The 15,717-nt window shown below is 44.4% G+C and overlaps 1 protein-coding gene across 4 annotated transcripts in view; it reads right to left on the reverse strand.

Moving 5' to 3' along the window:
* Positions 1-8,882: 8,882 nt before the first annotated feature.
* GDAP2 (ganglioside induced differentiation associated protein 2) overlaps positions 8,883-15,717 on the reverse strand; it is a 46,962-nt gene continuing 40,127 nt past the window's right edge. For all 4 annotated transcript variants that reach the window (XM_039529344.1, XM_039529316.1, XM_039529324.1 and 1 more), the window contains exons 13-14: positions 11,624-11,767; positions 8,883-9,605 (exon numbers count right to left, since the gene is read on the reverse strand). In XM_039529344.1, the coding sequence (XP_039385278.1) occupies positions 9,558-9,605; positions 11,624-11,767 (192 nt within the window). In that variant the 3' untranslated portion in view covers positions 8,883-9,557. The remainder of the gene's footprint in view (positions 9,606-11,623; positions 11,768-15,717) is intronic.

Here is a 15,717-nt window from a genome sequence, read left to right on the forward strand (position 1 = left end):
GTTAATACTTACCCTCTTGATGGCTGGCTGACCACACAGCCACTTGTTCTTAAAACAGTTCCAGCTGCATCAGCCTTCTCAATTACTGGGATGGATCTGCCACCAGGAGCCTGTATTTGCTGTTCTTGGTGGTCTTCATTGTCAATGATGGGGTGGGCATTGGAGCTTTCTCCAGATAAGATGAGTGAGTAAACAGCACCCCAAATAGCGTGCAGGGGAGTGCAAGCACCACAACAGGAGAGAGAGACCACGCACATCTCATGGCAGAGAGAGTGAGCACCCATGCTAAAGCAGATGGTGAGATCTTGCAGCAGATAACCTATGCCTGGAAGCCACCATTGACCTCTCGTTGGAAAGGAGACTCTTACTCTTTTTTTCCCAGTGTTTTGGTGAAGTGTCTGAAGTTTGACAGCAACAAAACGAATAACCTTCCTGTCCTAATTGCAGCCTAATTGCAACCAGTCCTGTCCCCTTGGAATGAGGAATCTGGTTTTCAAAGGACGCCCAGCTGAGAAAGGCTTCAAATGGGATCTGATTAGCACATTAAAAACATATGTTCATATGGCAGTCAACTGTGTATCATCTGATACAATCCCCTTCCTCTCCTTTTTGTACACTGTGTTCTTCCAGCTGAGGCGCCCCGCTGTAGCCATGTCTTCACTGGATTAGGAATCTTGGCATTTTCAGCAGTTTCACATGTTGTGGATGGTTTATCATTTAAGGATTTTCATACAAATTTTACATTTTGAGTAGCTGAGTTTCTTTTATCAGGAATCCACCTGGTGCTCACAGTAACTGGACTTTGGGTAGTAGAGGGCTTGGGTTCACAGTGTTTTCTATGAGCTGTAGTGCACTGGATTAACTCTTCCCACCTCTAACAGAAGGAAGGAGCCCTATCACCTGAAGACTGATGCAAGATTGTTCCCCACAGAGACCCTTTTTAAGTTTCCCAGGTGACAGAGCTCCCCACTTGGAGACAATTCCACATCCTGATACTAAGCAGCATTAGACATCTTTTCTTGATAGTTCACTTATGGTTAAAGTGCCCTTACCCTCCTGCCCCACCCCCCAACTCTTAATCCTCCTGCCACTTCCGCCCTGACTCAACAGTACAGCTCCACACACCCCACAATCACTCCCTTTCCAAAGGTCTCATTTGACATGGATGCTGCTGCCCTCCAAGCCTCTTGCATGCTTTATCACATCAGAGCTGCACTGATTCCCTCCACATTATCGATTCCCCAGAGAAGCTTTCATGGCCGACCCAAAAGAAAGGCTGAGCATCCATCACTCTGGAAGTGTAGGCCAGAGACTAGTGAGGGTGGCTAGTAGCAGCAGGATTCACACTGGGCAAGCATCCCATCTCACTTCATCACTGCTGGAAACCCTTCTTCCTCCAGCATCTCCCCACCTTCCTCTCTCACCTAGGGAAAATAGTTCCCTCATGTTCTTTTTCCTAGGAACAAGCCAGTTTCTTAAGGGTTAGTGCTATAATACTTTCCTGTTAATAAGTCACAGGGCCTGTTTCTGATATCACTGACACCCCTGGGAATCAGGAGTAGGTGCATGGTACTTAATGGAGTTAAAATGATGTAAGTGAACTCCAAATCAAGGGTTGTCTCTCTCATGACCGAATGCCGCGGAGAACAGGGAAAGGTAATAACTCGCCATTCTCACATTTTCTAGATCAGCAAAGTGGACCAGTTGACCTCAGCTTGTGTTACAGCAGAGTCATCCAAATTAATTTCATGTAGAGTGCCTGGCCTCAGCAGTTGGGTGCTAATCCCTTGTGTGACATTTGCAACATTGCAGACACTTTAGTGCTCAGTCACACACCAGAGCTAAGCCCTAATTCATGAAGATAAGGCAAGGGAGACAGGCTACCACCAAAGTCTTAGGCTGATGATAAAGGGGAGCAGATGCCAGAAAGGTCAGGTGCGCTATACTAGATATTTAATGGAGACGAATATGGAGAACACCAAAAGTCTGAAAATTTAGTTTAAATGACAAATCTGTATTAAAATGCCAAAATTCTACTGTATAGAAGAACATTTTATTTCTGTCCAGCACCTTCTGGTATCTGCTGCATCTGAAAGTATCCAGTTAGATCCTGGCAATAGAGGGACTGCAGAGAGAAGTGAAATAGCGGTTCTATATTCAGCAATTGCCATGCAGCAAAAGGCCTTCAAATTGCTTTGAATAAGAAACACCATATAGTCCAGGACACCTAATCTTTCTGAACAGTGACAGGAGAACTTGATCAAGACACAGGTAGAGAAGAGCCCTGCTCCCCTAACAACCTTCCTAATCAAAGTGTCATGACTGGAATACAGGCCACATCTGGGAGTGGAAATTAAAAACAATCTTCTGATCCGGGCATGAGAAGTGTCATACAGTGTGCCGTACGGATCTACTAGAATGGCCCTCTTACCTAGATATGGCCTTCCAGTGAAATAACAGTGATAGCTAAGGCTCCTAAGCAAAGTAAACAGTCATGGGATAAGAGGGAAGCTTCCTCTCATGGATCAGTAAGTGGTTAAAAGATAGGGAAAAAAAGGGTGGGAATAACGGTCAGTTTCCACAATGGAGAGTAATTAATAGTGGGGTCCCCAAGGATCTGTACTGGGACCAGTGCTATTCAACATAAACAAATGATCTAGAAAAGGTAAACAGTGAGGTGGCAAAGTTTGCAGATAATACAAAATTACTCAAGATTGCAGTCAGCTTTGGACTTAACTAAGCCCTTGTCTACACTGGGGGAGGGTGGAGGGGGGGGGGAAGGGAAGGGAAGAGGGCCAGATCGGGCCGATCTAAGTTACACAACTTCGCTACGTGGATAACATAGCTGAAGTCAACGTACTTAGATTGACTTACCGTGGTGTCTTCATCGCGGTGAGTCGACTGCTGCCGCTCCCCCATCGACTCTGCTTGCACCTCTCGTGGCGCTTGAGTACAGGAGTCGACAGGAGAGCGCTCAGGGGTCGATTTATCGCGTCTAGACTAGACGCGATAAATCGATCGCTACCCGCCAATCCGGAGGGTAGAGAAGACATATCTGAAGAGTTGCAAAGGGCTCTCACAAAACTGGGTGACTGGGCAACAAAATGGCAGATTAAATTCAATCTTGGTAAGTGCAAAGTAACGTACATTGAAAGTATCAGAGGTGTAGCCATGTTAGTCTGGCTCTGTAAAAGCAGCAAAGAATCCTGTGGCACCTTATAGACTAACAGACGTTTTAGAGCATGAGCTTTCGTGGGTGAATACCCACTTCGTCGGATTAAAAAACATGCTTACAAAAATAATGGCTTCTAAATTAGCTATTACCACTCAAAGAGGAGATCTTGGATAGTTCACTCTGGATAGTTCTCTGAAAACATCTGTGCAGCGGCAGTCAAAAAAGTTAACAGAATGTTAGGAACCATTAAGAAAGGGATAGATACAAGAAAATCTCATAATGCCACTACATAAATCCATGATATGCTCACATCTTGAATACTGTGTGCAGTTCTAGTTTCCTCACCTTAAAAAAAGATATATTAGAACTGGAAAAGGTACAGAGAAGAGTAACAAAAAATGATTAGTGGTAGAAAACAGCTTCCATATGAGGAGAGATTAAAAAGACTGGGATTCCAGCTTAGAAAACAGACAACTATGGAGGGATATGAGAGAGGTCTATAAAATCACAAATGGTGTGGAAAAGTGAATAAGGGAAATGCTGTCTACCCCTTCACATAACACAAGAACCAGGGGTCACCCAATGAAATTAATAGGTAGAAGCTTTAAAACAAACATAAGGATTCACACAACACAGTCAACCTGTGGAACTCATTGACAGGTGATGTTGAGAAGACCAAAAGTATACTTGGGTTAAAAAAGAACTAGGTAAGTTCATGGCGGATAGGTCCATCAATGGCTATTAGCCAAGATGGTCAGGGACTCAACCCCATGCTTAGTGTCCCTAAACTAGACTGCCAGAAGCTGGGACTAGATAACAGGGTGTGGCTCACTCAATAATTGCTCTGTTCTGTTCATTCCGCCTGAAGCATCTGATACTGGCCACTGTCAGGATATTGAGCTAGATGGACCATTGGTCTGACCCATTATGACCATTCTTATGTTCTTATATATTAGGAGTTTCCTTCTGAGAACAGAGCACTGAGTTCTTAAGATATAACAATCAAGGAAATCGTATCTACCCAGTTAGGATGGGGAATCTAAATGGGTAAATAAATGTGTAGACAATGGATGATAAACATTTATGAGCAGATCACCATGTACTCTGCGATTTTGTGACTGCAGAATCCACTCCTTGCTACAGAATTGTGCTCCAAAATCTGAAGGTTTCATTTAAAATAATTCACTTTGCAACACTTGTTTGTGATAAAAGCCTTACAGATATGCTTCAGGTGTAACTGCCACAATGCTGTCTCCTAAGGGCTTGTCTACATAGGGAAATTATACTGCTAGAGTTATATAGGGAACTATACCAGTATAATTATAGGGGTATAATTATGCCAGTAAATTTCCCCATGTAGCCATGCCATGCATCTGCAGAAGGCATGAAGCAAGCAGTTAATGAAATATGAATTGTCTCATTGACTTCAATAGGGCATTGACTCCAAAACTACTTCATTGCTGATAATTTGAAGCAGAAATGTTCAACTAATATGCTTATCCTATAATCCTCAACTGCCTCCCCCACCTTCCTAAGTGTCAAAAATTATCTGCCCCCATGCCCAGTTTACCCTAGCTCCCACTCCAGTCCCAGACGGCATCTACAATTAAGGTATTTTTTTAGTACAAAAGTGTGTTTGCATTGAAAATTTAAAACGTGAGGGAAGTGTAAAAGTAAATTTAATATCAAACAACACTGACTACTTTACTGATTGGATTATTCATCAGCATGTTTAATTCAATAAAATAAATCTCCATTTTAAAAGAAGTATCTGAAAATGCCACAATATTTAAACCTGCCATGGTAGAGTGCAGTGTTCGTGCTGTGCAATTTAGATCCCGCTTGACCTGGAGTACACAAGGTTGTAGGACTCAAGTAATTTTTTTTTTTAAATGAAGTATTTCAAGGGACAAATTCACAAAGAGGTGCATATTACCAAGATCTCCTTTCTGGTTAGCAAATGCTGTGGGAGCATATTTGAGTTTGGTGGAGCCAGGTCATTTTTTAGATTACTGAACTAGAATTGTAGAGAAACATGCAGATACAGCCTTCAGAACAGTACTCAGGACTGCATGACTCCAAGCAGAAGTTGGTCCAATAAAACATATTACCTCACCCACCTTGCCTTTCCAAGCCATGTGTGAGCCAAGAGGATAGGAAAAGTTTTTAAGTTGCTGAAGCAGAAAAAAAGTTCCGTTTTCACAACACTGTGTGAATGAATTACCTTAAATCTGCCTATTAAGCAGTGAGGAGTTACAGCCCTCCTGATAGAGATATGGATGTGAAAAACAGCAGATGGTTAACTGGGGGTGGAAAAATACACAAATTATTAGAGACACTGAAAATTCACTGTTGGTTATAAACAGCTGCTGTGTGAGGGCAGCTGTAAAACAGCTGGGGCTAAGAATGGGGCGCATACAGGCAACAATGGCTGCGGTGTATCAGAGTACTGCGGATTTTCACAATCATTGAAAAGCGAATAAAAAAAGCATAGCTCAGTGGGCTCCAACGGAATGGTATCTCAGGCAGCAAGACATATCTTAACTCCCGAAATTTTGTTGCACTAGTGTTTCTGAATTTTTCCTGTGGCAAAACTGCTATAGTAGAGGGCCTGAGGCACACTCAGTATTACTGAAATACCAATCAGAAATTGCATATTAAGTGCTGCCAACAATCCCCAGTTAATGAACATCTTCATCAGTGACTGACACGTATTGAAATGCTGAGGACAATATAAACAGAGCTTATGAGCCAAAGGGGCACAGCAAGGGAAGAGACTCAAGGCAGCATCAACAGCATGCTCTTTCATGAGCCCCAGCAGTATACTTCTCCTCTACAACTGGAAGGTAAGCAGGGGTGAAAGTGAGCTGGTGTTGGCTGGTAAGAAGCCGGTACCGGCCCGTACGCAGCCCATGTTAAAAGTTTTAACATCCCTGCCCCTTTTGCCTCCCTCTTGGCGGCCCTGCCAGTAGGGTCCATACCGGCAGGGCCGCCAATGGGAGGTTGGGAAAGGGCAGCAATGTTAAAACACTGCTGCGGCAGCGCTTTAATGTTGCTGCCCCTTCCCTCACCGCATCGGCAGCCCTGCCGGTAGGGACCCTACCAGCAGGGCCGCTGACAGGGGAGGCAAAAGGGCAGCTGCCCCGGGGGCCAGCGATTTAAAAGGGCCCTGGCTCCCGGCCGCTGCCAGAGCCCCGGGCCCTTTTAAATTGCTGCTGGAGCCTCGGGCAGCAGGAGCCAGGCAGCACGGATGGGCTGCCTGGGGGAGGCTGACCCCTCCAGCCATGCCCCTTCCGCCCAAGGCCCCGACCCTTCGGGAGGCCAGATCCAGCCCCCGTACCGGTAAGAATTTATTATTACTTTCACCCCTGAAGGTAACGCAAAGTCCTTGCATCAAGAGGAGACCTGGGGACTCCTAATTCTGATCTTGACTTTGCTGTGTCTGCCTAAATGATTTCACATCTTGCAGTCTCAGGTTCTCATTTGTTAATCAGGGATAACAGTATTTACCTACCTCAATGGGCATATGCATGTATGAGAAGTAACTATAACAATGGAAGGGTTTTTCTGTTGCCCCAAGAAGCCCTCTTCCCTCGACCTAGCTGCATCTACACTGGGGGCTAGGTTAGCTGTGGTGCTTAGGGTTATGCCATGTTGACCTACATTTTAGGTATAGATCAGGCTTAAGTTTTTGCCTTTGGGCATGTGCACTGCTGCCTCAGATTCATAGATTCTAATTCCAGAAGGGACCATCATGGTCATCTACTCTGACAGCCACACTGAGGCCACAGAACCTCACCCACCACTCCTGCAATAGACCCATAACCTCTGGCTGAGTTACTGAAGCCAAATTATGATTTAAAGACTTCAAGTTACACAGAATTCACCATTTATACTAGTTTAAACCTGCAAGTGACCCATGCTGTGGAGGAGGGCAAAAAAGACAGGTGTCTGGTCACCTATCTCCGGCCTAAGCCCCAGAACAATTCACAAACCAGGGGAAGACAGGAGTTCAGCCATCTGGGTTGCAGGTGGGACCTGATCTGGTAGGCATACTCAAAGGCTGCCCACTGGATTGGGTCCCATTCAAAATCTTGTGGTGGCATTAGCAGAAGCCCATCTTGTAACTTTTAGCTTAGTGGTTAGAAGCTTCATATGGGATATGGGAGACCCAGGTTCAATTCCCACCCTCTGCTAGGAGGAGAAGAAGGGAGACCCCTGTTCAAATCCTCCCTCTCAGGTTCATGCTCTAACCACTGAGCTATGGGATATTCCGATGTAGGTCTCCCTCAGTCTCTCCTATTGACTCTCCCATTGGCTAGTTTATGTAGCACCCTGCCTAGCATGCTGGCATCTGTAGATCACATTGTGATATGTCTATGTCTTCCCATTCATTGTATTGGAGCATAGGCACCTAACTCAGACTATGGATTGTAGGGTTGTTCCTGTCATTTGCTAGGAACCTAAAAGCTAGGTTCCACAATGCTCAGCATTGTGATGCTTAAGTCCCTTTGTGGAACCAGGCCTTAATGTTTGTAAAGCACCATCTAAGTGCTATATATTATTACAGAGCTCATTCTGATTCCAAGCAAGGCATGAATGTTCCTAAGTAGGTACCGCTATAAAAATCCCATTTTACACATATTGCTACATATGCAAAATATCCATCTCACAGACTAAAATATTCCATGTCTGGTGGTGAATGTTGGGGGGGACGGAGGGAAGAGCAGCCTAAGATCTCCCCCCCTCCCCCCCCCACACTGGAAGCCCATCTCTGAGGCACAAGTAGAAGGTACCACTGGAGGAACTTGAAGGCTGTGATCCTAGTTTGCAGAAGTGACAAACTGAAGATTGTAAAGTAAACCGTGATGTGCAGCCACAGAGACTAAAGGGTCCAAAAGAGACGTGTCAAAATTGATCATAACTACCACAGCCCTAGCTACTTCATCTACCATCTCTAACAATAAGGGTGACTGCAGTCTACCTCTTGCATTAGCTCAACAGTCACAGTTTCATAGCTAATCAATGTGCAGAGGAATTTTAGAATGCAGTATAAATTGCTAACCTTCTCATACATTTCACCAGATGATCAAAGTCCCCCACAATTTCTGTGTTTTCTTGAAAGGCCAGAGGGTCCAAAAAGACAGGAGGAGGAATCTGTTTTTAATATCAAAAAGGTTTTTGCCTGGGAACAGTTACAAGTAGGTTTCTTTCCTCTATTCACTGGTGCAAGGAAGGTACCTAAAAGGGAACAGAGAACCACACAGTCTCCCAAAACAATTTTTTGTGCACAAACTATGTCCGGCAGGGACTCTGTCATGGCGTGCAGTGATTTGGAAGGTGCCATCGCAAATGTATTTAATGAGAGTATCTCCCCCACTTTTGTAAATGTTTCATGGATTGTGTACACTATGCTGGACCTCCAATCTTATACCCTTGGGAAGTCAACGTTTAAAGCTTTACTTGCCAGAGCTCTCAGAGCTAGTTGATAGTGTCCCTGTTACACTACGAGAGGGAGAGTAGAGTCTTTTCCCAGAGCCTGATTATTTTCAAGAAAATAGAAGTTGCATCACTGAATCTTTTAATACATACAAGAGTAATTAGGGTGCTGGCTGCAATGTCAAGCAGATGGCATTCATTTACAACATTTATGCATCTGTCTGTTTGAAAGATGAGAGACCACAAATACCTAGAATTACAGGAGAGATGCAGACATATTTTTCAATTTTATTCTTAATGGGAGAGCAATGGCATCACATCTTCCAGGGAAAACAGACAAGGACTATAGCATTTATGGTATTAAACACTGCCACAGAGTTCGCTTGGCGTAGTGCTTTCCTCACTCTGTGGTTGCGATATTCCTGATTCCAGCTACTTTTGCAGGGTCATCACTAGAACAATCAGCACTAACAGAAGGCAAAAAATAATTGGAACTGAAGCTTAGACCATAAGATGAGCAACAGTGTCAGGCTGGTACTGTATATCATTTGTAAAACAGGGTATTATAAATGGAGCTGGAACCAGGCAATATTAAGTAAAAACATGATTAAAGTATCTCTGATGGTTTTCCGGGAGAGCAAAAAAGTCAATTCAGGCATAAAACTCAATACCTTCCAAAAGAAGAAGAAAATAAAATCCACCAAGTGATCCTGAAATCAACTTTTCCTTTGGATAAATAGATCTGAAATAGTAGTACAGTTCACAGTGGCATAAAGTTCTCCGATTGCTTGTGTGCTTGAAAATATCTTATCAGTAAAAAAATACCAGAGAGCTGGGGGCAAAACCCTTTCTCTGAATTCTGTACATGGACAAATGCACATGGGATTGGCAGGCATCAGGTCATCGGATCCATGGGAAACCAGCAGTATTGCAGGGCTGTAGATCACAGGTCAGGGGATGAAGGGTAAGAAGAATAGTAAGGCCCATTTTCCTGTGATAAAGGAATGAGAAGTTAACTAAATGTGTCTCCAACTCTCAAGTGCATGCAACTGATGGATGAAAAGGAGGCATAATTAAACAAACATTCTTGACCACCCCTCTCATATCCTAGTACAGTAGCATCCAAACTTCACCCCGCTGAGAACGACATTGGCAACTTGCTGGGAGCCTGAAAGTTGCTTGCTCCTGATTTGAACACAGCAGATCACAGCTGCTTTAGCCTAAAACCAAAGCCATGACCTGTCGAGACTGCAAATGCCAGCATATAATGTGGCAAGTAGGTCTGCTCAAGATGGCACACTGCTGCAGACACATGCAGTGTCTGTTCCTCAGTATTTGAAGTGAGGGCAAATTTGGGTCAGAATGACGCTGAGTCACATTTGTCCTGCACTTTGGGGGAGAAGTCCAGGAGGAAGAAAGGACTAAGACAGCCAAGAGCTGTTCCTCCTCTCCACTCCCTTTCCCTAAGGTGTGCATGGCAGGGGTGGGCAAACTTTTTGGCCCGAGGGCCACATCGGGGAATAGAAACTGTATGGCGGGTCGTGAATGCTCACAAAATTGGGGTTGGGGTGCGGGCTCTGGGGTGGGACTGGGGATGAGGAGTTTGGGGTGTAGGAGGGTTCTCTGGACTGGGACCGAGAGGTTTGGAGGGTGGGAGGGGGATCAGGGCTGGAGTATGGGAAGGGGTGCAGGTTCTGGCTGGGGGTGTGGGCTTTGGGGTGGGACTGGGGATGAGAGGCTTGGGGTGCAGAAGGGTGCTCCGGGCTGGGATCAAGGGGTTTGGAGAGCAAGAGGGGGATCAGGGCTGGGTCAGGGGTGTGGGGAGAAGCTCAGGGGGTGCGGGGAGAAGCTCAGGGGGTGCAGGCTCTGAGCAGTGCTTACCTCAAGTGGCTCCTGAAAGCAGTGGCATGTCCCTGCTCCGGCACCTATGCGGAGCTGTGGACAGGCAGCTCTGCGAACTGCCCCATCTTCAGCCACCGCCCCTGCAGCTCCCATTGGAGCGCATAGGAGCCGGAGAGGGGCCGAGCTGCGTGGTCTGGCCCCCGACCCAGCGCCTCGGCCAGAGCGGGGCCGAGCCGTGTGGTGTGGCTTGTGGACCGGCTTAAAAAACGGGTCGCAGGCCGGATCCAGCCCACAGGCCGTAATTTGCCCACCCTGGTGTATGTGTTAATTTGGGGCTGGGAAAAGGAAACAAAGTTTGAAGGCCGTGAAACAATACAAGACAACACAAAGCAGCTCCAACAGCAGTGGGATGGCAGACAGCAACAATCCTCTGTGTGTCAGGTTTTAGAGTGTTACAGGTAACTGTTAATAGCACCATATAGCTACTCGATAAGCCATGGAAAACTGAAAGCTTAGGGAGGCTGTCAGGAGATAAGCAAGATGAGGGAGAGAAGCAAGCAGAGAGAATAAGAGAGGTGAATACTTCTAAGATCTGCATCTGTAGGGCACCTAGGATTCAAGAAGAGAGACGAGCCATACTTCTGCATTCCAGTTAATGGACACAATCTGCTTCATCAAAGAGACTTCTCTTCCCCAAGAAAAGCAGACCATAATGACCCTAATCTTCATTATGGAGGTGTGGGCCCATGAGGACTACAGGTCTGCAATCCAGGCTGCTCAGATCAATGCTGCATCTCCATCTAGGTTACTGATTAGGTTGGCTACAATTGTCTTCATTTAATACAAACTTGGTGTGGTCCTTGGCTAGGCAAAGAGCGCTGTCCCTAATTTACACACAAAAATAATATAAGAGAAGCCTCTACTGGAATTAAGGGCTGTTTCTGGGCCAAACCCTCTCCTCAGAGACTGACGTAGAAAAGACTAACATGGGACAACTGACTGTTTCTACGAAGTTCAAAAAGAGCTGTTAGTCTCCCCAGCAATCCATCTAGGCTTCCTTTTAAGAGGGTGAAGATGACTTGTTCCAGTCTTCTTCACAAAGCAGTAAGATATTCAACAACTGTACTTGGGAGCATAAACAGATGCTTATCACCTGAAGCCACTTACCCTGGCATCATATTCAAGGACAAAAGGGGGGAAGTCAATCTGTTCTGGGGGTATGGCTGTGAACAATTGCTGAAGGTTTTCCACATAGTGGATTTTGTCCTTTAGCCCTGAGACGGTAAAGGTTGTGAAAAACCACGTTGAGACCTAAACATAGAAAAAAAAAAAAGAATTAAACTGATGCCATTTCTGAGTCTTCAAGTTCAACATATTATTCTGTACTCATATAAGCCAATCAAGCGTCAGCATTGTAACTGCAAGCACACACCAATAAAGAATACTCCATCTCAATTGCTAGTCTAGCAAGCTGTTACTTGCACTACAGAGTAGTGCTTCAAACTTCAGACTGACATTTTTCTTAATTCTACACCTCTGTATTGCTGCACAGAATTGGTGTCTATTTACTCCTTCCCATTCTGCTATTTCCAAAACTCTGCACTTCCAGATTACTCAGATCAATCTTTTTCTTTGCCTTGGTTTTAATGCCTGTTAGCACCAGCTTTCCTACAGCAATTTAGAAAAAAAGTGACCTTCAGTTGTTCCAAGACCCCACTGATAGATACATCCTCTCTGTTCTGGGTATTTGTTTCCCTCTTTCCTATACACTACATCTGCTCAGATGGCATCAGACCCAACTCACATCTGCTGCCCAAAACCCGCAAGTCTTAATTTTAGGTCTTAACTTTGACTCTCTTTCAGATCTTTTTGTAACAGGACACAATGTAGAGCAGCTACCTCATCTTTGTCCTCCCCATGTAAATCAGATAAGGAATTACCAGCCAGGTGTTGTTTTGTTAATGCCTATTAGTGTGGGCAACTGGTCTACATACATTGAAATGATTTCTGGGAAGGGAAGAGGATGATCTCAAACCACATTTTTAGAGCACAATGTAAAACTGGCTTCAACCAATCTTTCCACTCGGACACCACAGCACATCCCATTCTTCCAACACATACAGTAAGCCCAGTCCCTGTTGACTGGAGGAGACAGATCTGTGTGTATGTACACTACTGAATACGGTAATTTGTTAGTGGTAAAAAATTCCCTGTGTCTCAAACTTTTAGTCCAGGGACTATTTCGTCCCTCACCTTGCAATGTGTCAGCCATTCCACTTGCTCAGCTTTGGATTGAATATAAAGCATAATTCCCTCTGGACTACAAAACCCACATAGTAACTATCTTTAGAATATATAAATCAGGGTTACCAATGTGGCAAATGCAGTTTATCTGCAGTTAGCAGGGGAAATGATGTGAAGGCACACTGAACAGAACAAATTTGGGAGCAACTGGAAGCTTTGCATTTAGAGAGCAACTTCTAAGGAGAGTTGGAAGGTGCTAATGCAAACAAACTTATTGCAGGCCCTGGCTGTTTTCAGATGTGTTGGGGGTGTGTGTGGGGAGGAGGAGATGAGGGGGAGGAGAGAGAGAAGCCTGAAAATGGTTTTCCTTTCAAATTTTGTTTGTTGAACTATAGCACAGTTTCCTTTTCGTTTACTGCACTGGCGTCCAGCATGTCAACAGAAACATATAGGTGCTGGCACGAGAGAGTTCGTATATTGCTGCTGCAATTTACGGAATGGAAAAATTCTGACAGAATGATGGATTAAAAATAAAGAGATATTTTGTATGTAAAGGTCAGTCCCAAACAGATCATCTTTAGTTTAAGCTCAATATTTGAGCTGAAAGAAGCAAACAGTGTCCTTGAAAAGTACAGTGTCCCCATCCTTAAACAGTACAACCAGATTGGGAGGTTGAGTGTGCGTGCGATGTAGCGGGAGGGAGAAGCAATTGGAAAGAGCAGTGTTTTAAGACTGATATTTTATGACGTACCAAGGCTAGAATCAGAGGGTGTGCACTACTAGAAAGTGGAGCTGACCAGTTTTCCCACTGACATTCAGATTTGCCATTAGTTCTAATGGTGAGAGACCTCTGACCCTAAAACTGTCACTTGATCCCTCACTCTAGCCAAGTGTTTTTGTCACTGGTCTGAATATAGCAGATTTCAAATCTTGCACCACGGTAATTTTCACTCCCTGACAACAGGAGAGGATAGAGCATTGAAACAATGAACTTAAGTTCACCACAGACATTCAATATGCAGAAGCATAATTGATTACACGTAATGCAATGGTAGCAATAAAATGTTATCCAGGAATACAGTATTTTTTGGGGGATAGATAGAGGACTTTTCTCTCCAGTGAGGTCACCTTCCAGCAGCACCAGACTCCTGCGCAGACCAAGGAATGCTCACATCAGAGCAGGAATAAAGAAAAGACAGGATTAGCTGCCTTTGTGTGTACAATGGCTTACTCAGCGTTAGCGACTCACACCTTGCTTCAATTACCCTCTGTTTTGGGGATCACTGCTGTGCTCTCACCTCTGCAGACTTAGTTTAGAGCAACATGTTCTATAAAAAGCCACTAGCCTTAGAATACACATAATTTAAAACAGTTTCTCCTAAATAAGAGAGAGAATGTTGGCTGGCAGCATAAACTATGTTCATGGCCCCTACAAAACAAGCACAGCTCTGGTCCGCCAAGAGCATGATAAAAATCTCTAGAGCCCAGCAGGCCCAGAAGTAGTATACAGAAATACAACAGATGGAAGCCATCAAGTATGCCAGGATTCAGTACAGCAATAACATGGATGATTTACGTTACAGATTTAAGAACTGAAATACAATGCAGAGATGGGTAAGAGGAGGGCACTGGGGGATGGTGGAAAGCTTACAAGCAAAGAGCTCCTGTTCTTACACTTGAGAAATACAGGGTCCTACCCTAGGAACACTGAAAAGCAAAGCAGAGAGAAACATATACTTTTGAAGACATCTAAGCAATTTAGATCTTACGGGACTCTCCTGGCTCAGAGACTGCAAAGACTTGGCAGCCCTGAAGTGTTCATGTGAGTCAAGCAATCTCCTACTGGCCACTTCCTATTGCGTGTCTCATCTCACACTCCATAAGGAGATACAGTCTCCTTAAATAGCCAGCAGCAGGCCCCATGAGCTCTCTCTTGTAAACAAATGCTCTCCTTACAGGAGTAAAGTTGGGGAGGGATGAGGAGATTGGGTAGAAGACAATGGAGAAAAATAAAAACAGATTACACAGTCTGAAGCAACCACCCCAAGAGAAACATTTAAGTCATAGACAAGAAGCCCAGAAGATAAGATTAAGGCCAGTGAAAGAGCAGTGTCATTCTAATGACACCTTCTGCTTGGAGGAATGGCATTTACAGGCTCCAGAGGGAACTTTATCCAGCTATCTTCAGGTGCATGGCAGGTTGCCTGGATGAAGGGCCTGAAGGCTGGGGTTTCTTGGAGGTCCAGTATAAGAAAAAGTAAAGGGAAAATTGGTAAAGCTATTGGCCATAAAACGATTAGCATTCCTTTAACATATATCCATGAGAAGAGAATCTCCAGAATTCTTGGGACACCAGATTTGAAGCCTCCAGAAAATGCAGCCCTGGTTCTTCTCCATTGTTTTCTCCCTGTTCTTCTTACCTTAGCCCAACTTTACTCCTGTAAGAAGTGGTGTCGGGCTGGTAATTCAATAGGGGGCATTTTCCCTCCAAGTCAGTACAGATTGAAAACCTCTGCACAACATTGTGAGAACAGTGCTACTGGAGGTATTGTCTTTTGCATGACCTGCAAAACTGGGGCTCTGATTATCATTAAAGATCCCATAACATTTTTTCCTTACAGCAATGTTTCTCAACCTTTTCTGGCTGGTGGCCCCTTATTCAAAGCAAAAATTGTCACTACTGTCTCACATTTACTAGAGAGTACCAATGATAACAATAAGTCTATATAATATCAACTAACTCTTTATATGGCACTTTTCATCTGTAGATCTCAAAGCACTTCACAATTATTATTTATTATTACAGTGTGAGATTTTAGAGGTTGACTGAGAATAATTTGACCGTTATAGGTAAGGGAGCAAGGGAGTGAGATTTTCGCTTTTAGATTGTAACAAAACTTTCACTGCCTTGGGGCCCTGGATTGTCTTTTGTGCCCCCTCCCTTTGGGGTTTGTAATCCAATTGGTGAGAAACCCTGCCTTAGAATACTAGCTTGCTCAAATTCCATCTTTGTTTAA

The sequence above is a fragment of the Mauremys reevesii genome, linkage group 1, assembly GCF_016161935.1.
Source record: "Mauremys reevesii isolate NIE-2019 linkage group 1, ASM1616193v1, whole genome shotgun sequence".
Classification (NCBI taxonomy): Eukaryota; Metazoa; Chordata; order Testudines; family Geoemydidae; genus Mauremys; species Mauremys reevesii.